This window comes from Eumetopias jubatus, unplaced genomic scaffold, assembly GCF_037043125.1.
Source record: "Eumetopias jubatus isolate StellerSeaLion01/CBP00866 unplaced genomic scaffold, mEumJub1_p1.0 scaffold_15, whole genome shotgun sequence".
NCBI classification, from domain to species: domain Eukaryota; kingdom Metazoa; phylum Chordata; class Mammalia; order Carnivora; family Otariidae; genus Eumetopias; species Eumetopias jubatus.
The window spans coordinates 79949368-79965613 of record NW_028274821.1 but is presented as its reverse complement, the minus strand read 5'-3'; the positions used below and the strand labels follow the sequence as shown (position 1 = coordinate 79965613).

Genomic DNA, 16246 nt, shown 5'->3' with positions numbered 1-16246 from the left:
TAAGTCTGCTGGAGGGACTGATAACTTGAGGTTATCATTTTACAAGGAAGGTATTGTTTGTATCTTATATGGGCTTGGAGTAGGTTAATAGGAAAGCTGACTAATTGCTGTGCCCTGCTTAGCCTTACCCATCCCTCCCCATCAAGTCCAACCAATCTTTAAGGGAATAAGAAGAGGAGGAGAGGATAAAAGGGAAGATATAAATTTTTTAAAAAGGGGGGATATGGTAGAAACTAGCATATTTTGACGCTTCTGGTTCTTGCCTACATGCATCATTTTACATTACAAGCTACATTCCCTAGGACATCAGTTTTCTGTCACGATGACCAGGGCCACTAAATTCTGAGACAGCCTCTTTGGTGGTGGAGTCCCGTGTCTCCCACTCAGAGAGCTGCTAGGTTGCATTAGATTTGGCCCTTGCCGATTAAACAAGACTTGTGTCTTGACGGAGGCAGGGCAGGTGGATGGAGGTATGATTATCACGTTCGATCTTCTCCTTGAGAGGAGAGGTGAGCCCCATGAGCCGGAGGCAGCATGGGCGAAGCAGCTCTTTAGCTCGGCAGGAGTCGGCAAGGGACCCGGAAGGTGGCCGTGCTTTTGAGGCTGAGCACACAGTATGCACTTTGAGGAAGCCCAGATTAGGAATTTGACGATGTGGGGAGTGTCGAGGGAGAAGCTGGTTGGGCAAATTCATCCATCCTCCCAATAAGAAAAGCTGGTATATTGTTTGCCCTCATTAAGCCTCGCCCGTTGCCGGTAGTCCTTAAAATCTGCAAGTTAAGACCAATTATCTCCACTGTCTAGCTAGAGGTATGGCTAGTGAGTGACAAAGCTAAGGGTTTCTCTTGTTTCTGTTTTTAGTTCTATTTTTTAAACGAAAAACAAAAGAAAACAAAACAGAGTTTACCCTAGGTTTTTAGCTTCGGGTTTTCTGTCCACAAAGCCTGCATTTTTTTGTTTTTTGACTCAACATCAGGATCTCTTTAACCAATTCATTCACTCCCCCTGCCCCAACCACTCTAAAACCAACCAACCATTGTGTATTTGTCACCTGTTGCTAGTCAAATATTTTTTTTTAAAGATTTTATTTATTTGACAGAGAGAGACACAGCGAGAGAGGGAACACAAGCAGGGGGAGGGGGAGAGGGAGAAGCAGGCTTCCCGCTGAGCAGGGAGCCCGATGCAGGGCTCCATCCCAGAACTCTGGGATCATGACCTGAGCCGAAGGCAGACGCTTACACGACTGAGCCACCCAGGTGCCCCGCTAGTCAAATATTAAGTTAAGTAGGACTCTGAATGTTAAACCATGCAGTACACATTCTGTTGTAAAGTGAAGACGAAATCATTTCCACCTGTACCCCTTTTTCTTTGAACTTCTCCACCTCCCATTTCACTTGAATAAAAAAAAAAAGAAAGAAAAATATATCGCGACCAATTCCGTTCTTCAATTAGAAGCTTCATTCTGTCTGAGTCCCTGGAAATCCCAAATGACAAAGCTCTTTCTTTGGCTGTGAAATATATTTTTAATTTCTCCAAGGCGAAGTGGTGAATTATTCACAGAGCCTTGTTCCTCTTCTGTTTTTACAGCACAACATTTTAAAATATGCAGAGCTTTGGATTGAGTTCCAGTGTTGGACAGCAGGCCCTAAATGTTCTTTCAGTCCTCAAGATGGGGGAGTGGGGAGCAGGAAGGGGAAGAGATTTACTGTTGATTGAACACCAGTGTGCCAGACAGACCCTACATGGGGTCCTTCTTCCATCATGATTTCACTCATTCATGGAAAAGTGTTTCTTGAGAGCCTCCTCGTGCAAGGGGAGGGGATGGATGGGGTCAGTTGTAGTGAATGGAAGGGCAGGCTCTGGAGTTCACCTGCCTTAGTTCCAGTCCTGTCTCCTGGTCCATGCCAGTTAGGGGGCACCTACTCTAAGCCTTGGTTTCCTCTTGTATATATAGAAGTGCATATTACGACAATTAAATAAAATGTGGCATTAAACGTGCTGAGCACAGTGTTGGGCACCAAACTGATTGTTGCTCGCATTGGTGGTGTTTCATTATTCTTGCTATAATTATTGTAATTTTGTGGGGCTAAGGAGCTTGAGGATTTGGGATTCGAGCCCATTGCGACCACTCACTAGGTGAATAGGAGACATTGAGAAATTCACTTTCCCACCTGGATACCCATTTTCCTGCCTAAATACAAGGAGGTGCAGAACATGTTATTCTCTGCAATTTTTCCTACAAAGAACACCATGTTCATTTGGAAGAAATGCTCTGATAAGCTGTTCAAGGTGTCAGGTGAGTTCCTAAGGTCAGGCTCAAACAACAAAAGATGATCCTAAACTGTCACATGGAGGACAAGTTAATGCATGTATTTGGCTCCTGAGGGAAAGAGAAGAGGAGGGAAAGGCAACGAGAAAGAGGAAGTGCAGCTAACAGGAGGGCTGACACATGCCCACTCCATGGGCTCCTCAAGTTTTTGGTGAAATTGATTGAACTCATAATGGACTTGATATGAATGATGTTTCTCATGGGAGGTGGTAAGGGGGAGAATTGGGGATCTAGAATGACACATGGGAATATAGGGATAGCAGTTTCCCTCCATCTCTCCGAAGGAAACACCTTGGAGCCTGGGTTTCTGTGTGATACGTATGATTAAGTTGGCAGGCATGGGACTGCATGCCTACCTCTGCAGACAGATGTGCGTAGACGCCTCCCCAGACCAGGATGTGAGTCAATCTGTTTGTAGACATACATACATCCGCAGTGCACTCCTGAATACACGTGGGACTCCTGCGTATAGATAGGATGCACAATATATGTATATATGTGAGGTTGCACATGTATGTGAATGCGTGTAAATTACGTGAATGTCAGGTTATGCACAAGGGCTTATGTTTTTGTGCTTGTGTGTACGTTTTTGTGTATATTCATTATTCCCCACCCTGCATTTTGGGAAAGCTCCCCTAGGCTAAGAGAAAGGCTGAGAATAAAGTCACAGGAACTCGGAAGGGACGGGGGAGGGATGCCCCAGGGGACCCCAAATCCGGACCTCCCCTTCCCTCACCCGGGAGCAGTATCCCCTCTACACTCACAAGGTCTGGTGATCTGCTGCCGCCTCATCCCCATCCCCTATGTATCTGAGTCCCACTTTGTTCCCCTCTGAAAGAAGTGGTGCAGAGAGAGATGCGAATCCCCTGGAGGACAGAGAGATGGAGGAAAAGCCTATGTGGGGTGAAGAGGCAATTTGCAGGAATGCCCAAATGGGAAAGCAACTCTAAACAGAACATTCTCTTAATAAACAAGAAATTAAGTCTTAATAATGCAGCAAGAAGCCCATTAACCCCTCTTGATCTAAGGTTTGCTTCTGCCAGTTTTCAGTCCGAAGGGAGCTGTGCCTGTTCCACCTTCTCTTCCACAGGCCCCATGGAGCACCTGCGCTGACACTTGGAATATTTGTTTCCTCTGCCTCCTGGCTCTAACTTCTCTAACATATTCACATATTGAATCATTTACCCCTCCCCTAGCCATTCAGTCATCTATCCCTCCCTCCATCCATCTGTCCATCCATCCATTCATCCATCCACCCATCCGTCCATCCATCCATCCATTCATCCATCCCACAATAACTGAACATCTCTTCTTCTTCTGACCTAGGTGAAGCACTGGGAACAGTACAAAATCCATAGAGTCCTTGCTCCACCAGGCCATCACCCACCCTCCTGGAATTCTTTGTCTAACTGTATATAGTGTCCTTTCTAAGCCAAGTCTATTCAGGTCACCGTGGATTCTGAAGGACGGAAGATCACGTCCTCCTGCCTTACCAGTGAGACTTCACGGGAAAGTGCAAACATGAGTGTCTTACTCTGAACTCATATCTAAGCGTGTGGGACCCAAAAGTTAATTTTGATGATGATGAATTTTCTCATGGGGAGATTTCAGTCTAGTGCTTGAAGCAGATGTGTCACTCAATGAACATTGTAGATTCGGTTGACTTCCATATCTATTCATTCATCCACAAATACTCGGATCATTTGCAAAGCACATGACAGTGGAATGAGGGAGGCCTCTTACCTCCTCCCTGCCCTCACAGCGATTCTCCTCTAGTGAGGGAGCCAGGCTATTAAGCAAGCAATCATCAGGAAATGTGGGAGGTGATGCATTAGAGAAATGAAAGAGATAGGGAGCACGTGGTTAGAGCTCTTGATCTAGTTTAAGGGAAGAGTGGGGGATTCTGGGAAGGCTTCCCAGAGAAGGTATTGTCTTAGGTGACATCTGAAGAGTAGAAGTTAGTCAGGAAGGGGGAAAAAAAGAAAGAAAATAAGAGTCCCCCCATGAGAAAATAGGGCGCACTTGTGCAGGATGGAGCATACCTGGAGAGAGTGATGAGGTATGCAGCTGGAGAGACCAGAGCATCAGCGTCTTGTAGTCCACCTTCCTAGCAAGGATGCAGGCACTCTTCTTTCTGGGCTACATTCCACTCTCTGTCTCCTTCTCCCTTTGCTATCCATCTAGTATCCTGAAATGCTCCTCTCGCATCTCTGTCTCCCTGCGCCAGCATTGTCCACTAGAAATGCAAGTGTGAGCCACATATGCCGTTTTAGATTTTTCTCACAACCACGTCTTTAAAAGTAAAAAGAAAAAGGGGAGAATCAATGTTAACAATATATTTTATTTAACATAATATATTCCAAATACTAGCTTTTCCATGTGTAATCAACAGGATAAATTTTTAATGAAGTATTTTATACAATTTTTTACGTTTTCAGATGTTGGAAATCTACTGTGTAGTTTACACCTATGGTGCGTCTCCATTTAGACTGGACACACATTTCAAGTGCCCGAGAGCCACATTTGATGGGTGGCTCTCATCTTGGACAGCATACTTGTAGTCACTCAGTGACTCTAAAACAGGGACAGTATGTTATCCATTTGTCACCCCAGTGCCTGCCAAACTCCTCAACACATGCATGCTTAGCTAAATTGAATGGACGAGGTAGAGAGTCATAGAGGGAAGGTGATTACATTTCTGTCGGGGTGAGGGCACGGTTGGGCAAGCTCACCAGAAAGATGATGGCTCACTGGGTTCTGTGGAGTGTATAGGAGTATGCCAGGTCAAGGACAGAGGAGTAAGGGTAAGAGAAAGTGACAAAACCTGGATAGGAATTCAGCGGTCAGATAGGAGAGGAACAGAATGGCATTCTTTTTTTTTTTTTTAATTTTATTTATTTATTTGACAGAGAGATAGAGAGCACAAGTAGGCAGAGTGGCAGGCAGAGGGAGAGGGAGAAGCAGACTCCCGCTGAGCAGGGAGCCCGATGCGGGGCTCGATCCCAGGACTCTGGGATCATGACCTGAGCCGAAGGCAGACGCTTAACCGACTGAGCCACCCAGGCGCTCCCAGAATGTCATTCTAAGCAGAGAGAAACGTTTGAGGATGGTCCAGGGGAGGAAAATCAGCAAGAATAAATCATGGAGATGGAAAGAATGGTTTGGCTGGAACTCATGGAGGGCCATGGCACTGAACAGACAGACTGGAGGTTGCATGTGTTAAACTGAACAGCAATGGAACTGAGTTCTAGAAGCAGTCATGGAGGGATCTGAGGCACAGGAATTAGTCTGTGGGTCAGGGCTGTGTGCCCTGCCTAGGATAGTCACTATCCTCCCGAAAGCAAATTGTTTTTTTTTTTTTTTTTTTTTTCTCTTCAACTTGAAAAGTAATTAGTATTCTGAAGACATTTCGGTGATCTTAGAGATCAGACTTTTGTCCTCAGACAGTATTGACAACATTGTTCTCTGACTATCCTATTTTCTTGGGTTGAGTAGATAGAAGGATAAATCTCATACAGCTGATACTTTACAATAGTCAAGTAATGGTCATTAACACGCCCATGTATGTGGCAGGCGGGGTTCAGGTACTTTCTGCCGTTGGCTAATGTAATCCCAGGACAGCCCTGCCCCCAGTTTTGCACCTGGAGAAATGGAAGCGTGGGGAGAGTGAGTGACTCTTCATACAGCTGGTGCAGACCAGGCAGTCCTGCTCCAGAGACTGCTTTTTACTACGACTTGAAATGAGTTTGATGACGACAGCTAACTGGACCCTGCCGTAGGGACTTGACAAGTATTCATTAATTTATTCTTCTGAATCACTCTATGGAGTAGGTGCCATTCTTCCCCTAATTTTGTTAACGAATAGACTGAGGAACAGAGAGGTTAAGAAACATCCCCGAGTTCACAGTTAATAGAAGGTGAAACCAGATGACGTATAATGGTCACATCTGTTTAGTAGGCATTTCTGGACTCCCCTTTCTGAAGTTCTGATGAAACATCTTGTTATCCCAAATGAAAGGGACCAGAAGTTAGTACTGTTAGTAATCTGTGTACCTGTTACGAAGGAAAACTTAATGGAATAAAATATATGAGTCTGTGCATTCACCTCTCGCTCTCTTTTTCTCCACCCCACACTCTCCTTCTTCCTCTCTAATCTCCCTCCCTATGCCTGACTTTCTTGCCACCTTCCCTCCCCTCGCCCCCCAGAAGCAGCTTCCTGTCTGTGCATTGTGCTCACAGAACCACAGTGCCTGGCTCGTGTAGGTAATGAGAATATTTATTGATTGAACTAAAAAACATTGATGTATTAAGTATAACTATCTACTATATGCCAGGCACTGGGCTTTGAGCAAGGGATAGGGTCCTGGTCAATGTAGATGGTGTCTGACTTCTCTCATCCGACAATTTAGTTTTTTCCCTTTTTTAGTCACCCGGTTTTCCCTGTCTATCCGTATGTGTCTTTAAAGAATGTCTCATCTCTCTCTCTCTCTCTCATCTATCTGCCTCTTTAGCCATCCATCCATTCATCTGTCCATTCATCTGTCCATTCATCTGTCTGTCTAGGACAGGGCAACAGCAGGAGAAGGAGAGAAAGGGAAAGAGGAAGGAAGGAGAGAATAGGAAACGGGGATGAAGGGGGGGGAACTGGATGAGGCAGAGACAACAGGACGAGGAAAGGAGTGTCTAGGACAAATCCATCATTTTACAGAAGGAGAGACTGAGCCTCAAGGAGAGGATGCTGGTGAGAACTACATGCTGGATTGGTAGAGGTTGGACTTGACAACTGAGAGTCTTCCCATGATCCTCGTCCTCCTAGGGCTTAGTGCTTACAGCCACTTCTGGACTATTTCTCTTTCACCGGGCTCTTGATTTTCAGAGGCAGAAGGGAATTTGGGCAAAAGTAGTGGGAAAGTCAAGGCTCTTGTCAGCAGTCAGGCCCTGGAGCCTTTCTTCCCACCCCAAAGCTCGATAGGCTCCCTAAGCTTCTTTCCTTTTCCATGCAGGGGAGGAGGCCTTGACCATGTACATGGACAAAAGTCGCCTCGACAGGAAGTCAGGGAATGCCACTCAAAGTGTTGAAGCTCTGCACCAACTTGCGTCATCCTACTTTGTCGACCGTGATGGCACCATGAGGAGGCTCCATGAGATCCAGATATCAACTGGAGCAATCAAGGTAGGCTTGAGGGCGGATTGGGTGGTTGATTCTGAAGACAGCAATACTGCACGTGTCAGGTATTCGGATGGCCGATGGGCAGATGCAGTCCCTGGCTTCATACCCATGAAGCTAACACTAACAGTACCCCCTGCCAGCCACTCTGACTGACGTGGTCAAAGGCCCTGTAAGATCATGAGCACTGCCATTAGCATGACCACATCGTACTGATTTGCTGGGGCAGCCCTGGCTATGGTCATGGTGTAATTATCAACAATCCTCTCACTGATTTTTAAGCGCCTTTTCTAGGTCAAAAAAAAACCTGAGACTACAGCGGGTAAATGATTTTTGCAAGGATCTAGAGCTAGCAAGAGGCAGATTGCTGATGCCTAGATCAGTAATTTGTTAAACACTTGTGTTTTCCATCCCATTACTCACCACCCCCCATTTTACAGATGGGAAAACTGAGGTCCAAGAGCTAAAGACTTTTTTGTTCAGGGTTACACAGCTGGAGTACCCTAACAGGGACTAGAATTCTACTCGCTGGACCAAGGGTCAGCTATTTCTGTAAAGGCCAGATAATAAAAATTTCAGGCTTTGCAGGTCATATGGTCAAGGTTGCCACAAAGCAACTCTGCAGCTGTACCACAAAAATCAGCCATGGACAATATGCAAACAAGTGGGCATGACTGTGTGCCATTAAAAGTTTTATTTACAAAAAAGGACAGTCATGTGCTGACCCATACCCCTCAGCACCAACACTATCCAATATAATACCTTTCCAAGATGGTGGACGTGCCCTATATCTGTGGCCAAGGCAGTAGCCATTAGTCACATGGGCTTATGGCGCACTTGAAATGTGGCTACCGAGGACCTAAGTTTATAAGTTTATTTCATCTTAATTAATTTTCATTTAAATAGCGACATTGAATAGAGCAGCCCTAGACTTGTAATTCAGTGTCTTGGAACACAGACACTTAAAAAAAAAAAAAGTTCTATTTTAAGTGCAAGAAATTCAGGGATTACCTTTCTAAAGAGAACGAGGGAGGAATTTTTGATATAAAGGATTAGTTTTTCTCACGGTTTCAGTGCAGATTTTGTGCATCTCACATTTTCTGAAACCCGATTATACCTGCATTCTACTCCTCAATTCTTTGATCTAATTTCTTCTGAATTAAGTACAGACCTACCCTTATACTAAGACTTTCAAAACTATCTCTAGGGAAAAAGTGTGTGTGTGGCTGGAGGGCGGGGAGGGGGGAAGGACCGAGGGAGACAGGGGCAGATGAGTTAGAAATTGACCAAGGGAAGAGAAAAAATGTGGGAATGCGTTACTGAGGAGGGAGGTAGGAAAGAGAGAAATAAATCAGATCGACAAACAAAGAGCCAGCTTATCCAAGAAGAATCGCCTCTATTGGGGGGGATTATGTTGTTAGTGAACTCGGCACAGAGAGACAGATCTTTATGAAGCCATCAGAGTCGGAGTGAAGCAAAGGCCTGGTTTTCATTATCACCAAATGGTTCGCTCGCTCCCCACCCTGGATGGGATGTGGAATTGAGATACTGAAGCTCTGTCAGACGATAATCTCCTTCTGTGCATCCTGGAAGTGCAGCCTGCCTCCTTACAAGGAATTTCTCAGAGAAATTCAAGAAGCCATTCTTTGACCACCACTGTCTTCCCCACTCGGTCTGGGACTTGGATTTTTCTTGCCGTTTCTTGACACTTCCTCAAGAGCCAGCTGGCTAGAATTGTCTCACTGCCAGTTGTGTTTAAGACCAGCAGCTGACCCCGGGTGAGGAAGTTCTGCCCGTAGCTTTCTTTCCCAGGATCTCCTTAGCAAAATGAATTGGTAGTTTTGAGTCTCATTCAATAACAACTATGTTAGGATTGTGTACCAAAAAATAATAAGTTGCTTAAAAATCAAAACCTACCAATCCTCCATTTATATACTGTTTCCAAAGTGCTAACCACTCCCCAAATAGGATCTCTTTACCTATTGAGGTGGGTGAGAGGATTTTCTAGAGGGGGCATTGAGGCTGAGAGAGGGAAAGTCACTCACGCAAGGTTTCCCAGCCAGAGGAAGGCACAACTGGCATTTGGACACCGTCTTACGGGTCACAAAACCACCAGTGCTGTGTCTTTATAGTTGCATGCGAACCTCAAAACTACCCGGTAAACGACTGTGTTAAGTCATGGGAAGTCAAGGCCAAAGGGATGAGAAACCTCTTTTCATCCTAAACCATGCCTACTTCAAGGTTATGAAACATCTTTTAGAAAATGGGGATAATGTTATTGCTCTTGCCTAATAATGCATATGTACTCGTGACCGATTCTGAGATTTGGGGTAATACGGTACCCGTGTTTGGACATAAGCCACATGTCAGGCACTTCTACCCATTGTGTCTTGTCACCCAACTTTCTTGGAAAGGATTTACTAGCCTCGGGTCACGGAAGCTTAGAGAAGTTGAGTGACTTCCTTAGGTCACACAGCAAATTCATGGCCCTGTTAACATTTAACGCGGATTCTCCTGATTGTGAAGCGCATTTGAAATATGCTGCAGTGCTTCAACTCGTTAATTCATATCATACTTAGAGTGACCTTGTGAAGTGAGAGCCAGGGAATGGCTCCAGTCTGTGAACTTGACTGCCCTGCTACCCCGATGTCCTTTTGGTGATAGCCCAAAGGTGGCCTTGGCACAGGCAAGGTGCCATTGGCTCAGGCCAGGACACTTTTTCTGCCGGCTCTACTCTGCTGAGGTGACTCTGCGGGGCCCTGTCTCACAAGTCTCTAACAAGGGCGCCTGTCTCACACCTGTCACCCTCGATGTCCACTCCAGGTCACAGAGACACGCACCGGGCCTCTGGGCTGTAACAGCTATGACAATCTGGACTCTGTGAGTTCCGTCCTTCTGCAAAGCACGGAGAGCAAACTGCATCTTCAAGGTAGGATGCCCCTGGAAATTTGAGACCAGAGGGTGGAGGGGGAGGAGAGACTCAGGGTTTAGAGGAGGCATGATGTGGAGCGAGAATGGAGATGAAAGACAGAGAAACCGATCAAAACCAGGAATATGGAAATGAAGACAGGATACGATGCCTTTTTAAAATTTTAACATATACAGGACATTAAATTCATGGTTATTAATTAGTTTTCAGATATAAAGTATGAAAATGTGAGCTTTATCCGATTATTTTGATGAAAATGTCTAAACAGTGTTATTTATAGATGCTCCAGACCTAATATATATTAAAGTTTCATATCTTACCGTCAGAATTTCCTATATTATTGTGTTTGACTTTCAATGTATTTTGGCAGGTGTTATTTGAATTATAAGAACTATAGAGCAGTTTACAGCATTGTTGGTTCTGTGTAACCTTCCTTCTCCTTATTCGGTAATCATCTGTGGTCTTTAATATATTTATACACACGTATATATGTGTTTGTGTGTGTGTGTGTGTGTGTGTGTGTGTGTGTGTGTGTGTGTGTGTTTAGCAGAGTTTATGAATGAGAACCCTCAGTGCTGGCTGGGTGTACAGAGACAGATACTCAGTCACTGCTAGCCAGAATGCAACAATCATGGGATTACTTTGTTGATATCTATAAACATGTATATTTGTTTAATGTCTTTTTTTATGTCAGGTCCCTGTTAGGCGCTTCATATATACTCATGACCTGAAGGAAAATATACTCTTTGAAATAGTAATTTTACCCTTATTAATTCATCGTAAAAAAGTGAGGAGATTATAGGAGAAAACATACAAGGCTTTGAGTACAGCTAGTGCTGTTTTAAAAAGCATAGTTTATAATAGCAAAAAAAAATGTAAAGATCTGAATTTTCCACATGAGGGGACTGCACAAATTATGTAGCATCTATGCAATATCATATTAGGCAGGTACGAAAATGTTAGGTATAAGAATTTCCAAGAATATATGAAAGTGATTTGATCTGATGTTCATTTAAAAATGGGTAGTTTCTGGGGCGCCTGGGTGGCTCAGTCGTTAAGTGCCTGCTTTTGGCTCAGGTCATGGTCCCAGGGTCTTGGGATCAAGCCCCTCATCGAGCTCCCTGCTCAGCGAGAAGCCTGCTTCTCCCTCCCCCACTCCCCCTGCTTGTGTTCCCTCTCTCGCTGTGTCTCTCTGTCAAATAAATAAATAAAATCTTTAAAAAAATTTAAAATAAAAATTAAAAATAAGTAAATAAAAATGGGTAGTTTCTGACCAAACGTATGGTGTGATCTTAACTCTGCGAAAAGATAAGGGAAAATAACATTGCAAGGAAAGATGCTGAGATGTTAAAAGAGGTTACCTCTGGATGGGGAGGTTGCAGATGATTTATTTTAGGCTTCCGGTTCTTTTTCTAACTTTTCTACAATGATCATGTATTAACTTTATAGTTAGAAAAAAAATGGCATGCTTTAACTCAGAGCAGACTAAAAATGTGACCTTCTAGAAAGGTATCTGATAAAGGTGATTCTGAATGTCAGTGGGAGGAAAGTGGAGTTGAGATTGGCAGGTGGAGCTAAGCAGAACCTAATATGACTTTTATATTCCAGTTCCTTAGCAACCCTTTGATTCATACTCCTGTTATAGAAGAGGGTTGGAAAATGGAGCAGGGAGGGCTTGGTAGTGTCACTTGGGAGCACTGAACGAAAATCCCTCCAGGAAATTCAGGCCAAGAAAGTGGCTTAGTGTTCAAAGAAAACACAACACAACAAAAACCTCAAACACGTGAAGACTAACCCTGTCCCCTTTAGTGGAGAAAAGAGTAGACGGTGGGTTTGGTAACAACCTGACAAGAAAGTAGATAAGAGAGACCGATCTGCCTTGGGTGTGCCAGGATTTCCAACTTCTCGGTTCCTGTGCTATGTGCGGCGACCTTGTGAAGTGAGAGGCAGTATTTGAGGCCGGGAGCTTGGCTCCAGCCTGCACTTGATAACCCTGCTGTGCATGTTGGCAGTGGAGAGACCTGTGAATGATAATTGGAGTAAATTTAGAAGGGATTAACAAGATGTTACCAGGAAGTTATTAAGATCTTAGGGACGTTTAGAGGCTGATTTACCATGAAACTGATGAAGCTTAAGGTCCAGGGTTCCCCCACCTTCTGTGTCCCCAACTTTTTTCATTCCAAATATTCACTTCCACATCTTATTTTAGAATTCCTTTCTCAATAAGCAATTACAGTAGAAACCTCAGTCTTCCAAAACCCAGGTCCGCCATTGGTTACATTATTAGAAGTATGTTGTCCACCAAAAAGGGGTGACATCTTTGTCCTCTTCTAGATTGGTTAGAGCACACCTGGAGAATTGGGTCCAAGTCTGGGCATCCCAATTCAAGACGGGGACTAAGGAAAACTACAGTGCACCTGAAGAAGGCTGTCTTATGATGAATAGTTCAAGAGGGTTGACTTGGGGCAATAGGATTTGTCGGCAGATAACTCCAGGGTTGTCTTGCAGAAAAGATAGTCAAATTCATTAATGTGGATAAAATGAGCCAAACCTGATCTGCTTGTAGGAAATGACAAGGATCCCAGCTTTTAACTGGGATGAGACAGATCTCAGTTTAAACTCAGTTTAAAATAGATCTTCCAGCGCACATTAATGCCCAAGGCTGCAATGACCTGCTGAACTGTGTAGTGACTCTCTGTTTTCAGAGAGTTATAAGTAAATGGCATCTGGTAGAAATGTTACAGAAATTTTTTAAGAAAAGATTTTATTTATTTATTTGTCAGAGAGAGTGCGCAAGCAGGGGGATTGGCAGGCAGAGGGAGAAGCAGCCTCCTTGGCGAGCAGGGATCCTGATGTAGGGCTCGATCCCAGGACCCTGGGATTGTAACCTGAGCCAAAGGCGGATGCTTAACCAATGAGCCACCCAGGCGCCCCTGTCATAGAGATTATTTAATCTTCGTTCTAATGGGTTAGGTAGTTGAAGTAGGCGGTCTTAATGTCCTTTTCATTACTGATTCTAGGGTTTTATAAAGACAGTGAATCACTAAACCTTTATAGAGCCTGACTACGTGCCAAATCCAAATGCTAAACCCTGAGAATATAAGCAACAATCAGTTCAACTTAATTCAGCAAGTATATATGTATATATAGATATCTACAGACATAACTATATATCTATATAGATACAGGAATTTTTAAAGACCCATGTTGGCATTGAGCTAGGCATAAGATATGGTGGTGAACAAGACAGACACAGTTTGTGTCCCAAGGAAGTATGCACTCTATCAGAGAAGATGGGCTTAAACAAACAATAATAGGCATCAGGAATTGTAGTGGCGAAAAATTCTGGGGCTTTCTGGTACCAGACGGTATGGAGACTTAACCTACTAGGGAATCAGAGAAGATGCATAGGATAAGAACTGGAGGATGAAGAGGAGACAGGGGTGTGGATGTGGAGGCAGACAGCGTCTTTATAAAGGAGCACAGGAGCAAATGAAAATGTCTCAAGAGGTTAAAGCAGAGACACCAGTGGTGGGAAAGACCAAACAACCCTTCAGATCCTGGAAGGCCTCTGCATCACATTAATGACTTGAATACTAATTTGAAGGTAATGGGCACTGTGGAGAAGGGTTTTTGAAAAGGAGGTAGCATGAAAAGGTTGATATTTTTGGAAGATCACTCTGGCTGTCATGTGGTCAATTACTTAGATGGGGGTTAGATTGGTGGTAGGTGACCAGTGAGGAGGTATTGCTGCACTTGAGATGAGATGTCACAGATTCAGACCATGAAGGTAGCACAGGGGATGAGAGAAATAGACCAATTTTAGAGTTATTTAGCAGGCATTATGACCAGAATTTAGTGAGAAGACCGGAAAGAATCTGGATAATCTGATGAATGGAGTATGGGGATGAGATAGAGAGGAAGGGCAGAGAAATACATAAGATTCAAGGTAATATATAATATAATAGAGATAATAAAAATAATGCATACCATTATGGAGATTGAGGAAAGGGAATAATTCACTCAGACTGGTTAGGTAGAGGAGTCATAGAAAAAAAAAATCTGAGGAAGAATAATGTTCTCTTGGTGGAAGGTAAAAGAAAACAAAAGCTTCTTAAATATAAGACAGAAGACTATCTCATGACTTTTGGATTGGCTGATATTTATTCAGTAGGGTACAAGAAGCACTAAGGCTAAAGAAAAGGATTGATACATTGAACCACATTAAAATTAAGAATTTCTGTTCATCAGATGCTGCTATTCATAGAATGAAAATATAAGCTTCAGAGTAGAAGGAAATATTTGTGTTATGTGTATCTGACAAAGAACCTTATGCAAAATATGTAAATAACTCCTCTAAAACCAACAAGAAAGAGGCAGACGATCCAGTAAGACAAGAAAATGGGTAAAAGACAGGAACAGGCATTTCACGAACAAGACTACTGAAATGGCAGATAAACATTTGAAAAAGTGATGAGCTTTTGCTAGCCCTCAGAAAATGTAAATTAAAGCCACAATTCAGTATTCTAACCCAGCCATCAGTATGGTTCAAAAGAAGAACACTGACAATATCAAGGAGTGATGGTGGGGAACAGTGGAAACTTACATGCGTTGCTTGCGGGAGACTACATAAGTATGGCCACTTTGGAAAGCTCTTGGCAGTATCTACTAAAACCTCAATATGTCCTTGTCCTGTGACCCAACAATTACAATTCTTGGGAATGTGCCCATCAGAAATGGGACCTATGTTCACCAAAAGTGGTGAATGTTCGTAGCAGCTTCATTCAAAATAACCTCCAAATGGAAAGAGCCCCCACTTGCCCATCAACAAGAAAATGGATAAATAAATTGTCATGCATTCATATGATAGGCTACAACACAGAAATGGGAGAAAATAAACTACTCTTCTGTGCAACAACATGGAAGTATCTAACGAACATGACATTGAGTCAAAGAAACTGGACACAAAAGCGTCCATGCTGTGATGATTCCATTTCTATACAGGTCAAAACAGTAAAAACAAATGCACTGTTTTAGAAGCTCAGAGGGCATTAACCATTGGGGAGGAAGAATAAGGGACTGACAGGAGACGGGAGAGATTTCTGGAGGTATTTACAATGTCCTGCTTCTTGATCTGGATGGCAGCACACGGTGTGTTTACTTTGTGAGAATTCATAGTGTTGTACACACATGATTTATATGTATACATTTCTGTGCATAGAATATGCGTCTATTAAACATTTATTTAATAATGTGCTCCATCTTGACATCCTCTGCAAAGAGAAGACATGAATAAGGCAGAGACATAAAAGAGCAGGAGGTGGTCCAGCCCAGCTAGAAGACAGCTGCATGGACTGAGGGCTGAGGAGTCGGGAATAATAATAGCTAATATTTATCCAGTGTTTCCTTATGTGCTGGGGACTGTGTGAATTTATTTGTATTATATTCATATTTATTTGTTGGTTTTTATTTATCTTAACTTACATTGAATGGCATCATAGAATTACATTTGTTACATTTTTAAGCCCCACACCATTCCTGCGGGGAAGGCGTAAATAAACACCCCTACTTTGTAGGTGAGGACATGGGTGAGAGAGGTCACTCGGTAAGTGATTGAGCTTGACAGTTAACCTGACAGTCTGCCTTCAGAGCTCCTCCTTCTCAAAATGCTAGTGTTCTGTCTTCCTCTTTCCACTGCTAATTCCGCTGAAGGAGGCTGCGAGGGGAGATCCTGCAGAGGTTTATTTTGGTGGGTCGAGGATGATGTGAATGGCACTCCAATGGCATTCACCTTGTGGCATTTCCTCAGCTGTTTGTGAAA

General features: G+C 43.5%; 1 protein-coding gene across 1 annotated transcript in view; it reads left to right on the top strand.

Moving 5' to 3' along the window:
- BRINP1 (BMP/retinoic acid inducible neural specific 1) overlaps positions 1-16246 on the top strand; it is a 122160-nt gene that overhangs the window by 58903 nt on the left and 47011 nt on the right. The window contains exons 3-4 of the mRNA XM_028107894.2: positions 7333-7502; positions 10320-10425. Of these exons, the coding sequence (XP_027963695.1) occupies positions 7333-7502; positions 10320-10425 (276 nt within the window). The remainder of the gene's footprint in view (positions 1-7332; positions 7503-10319; positions 10426-16246) is intronic.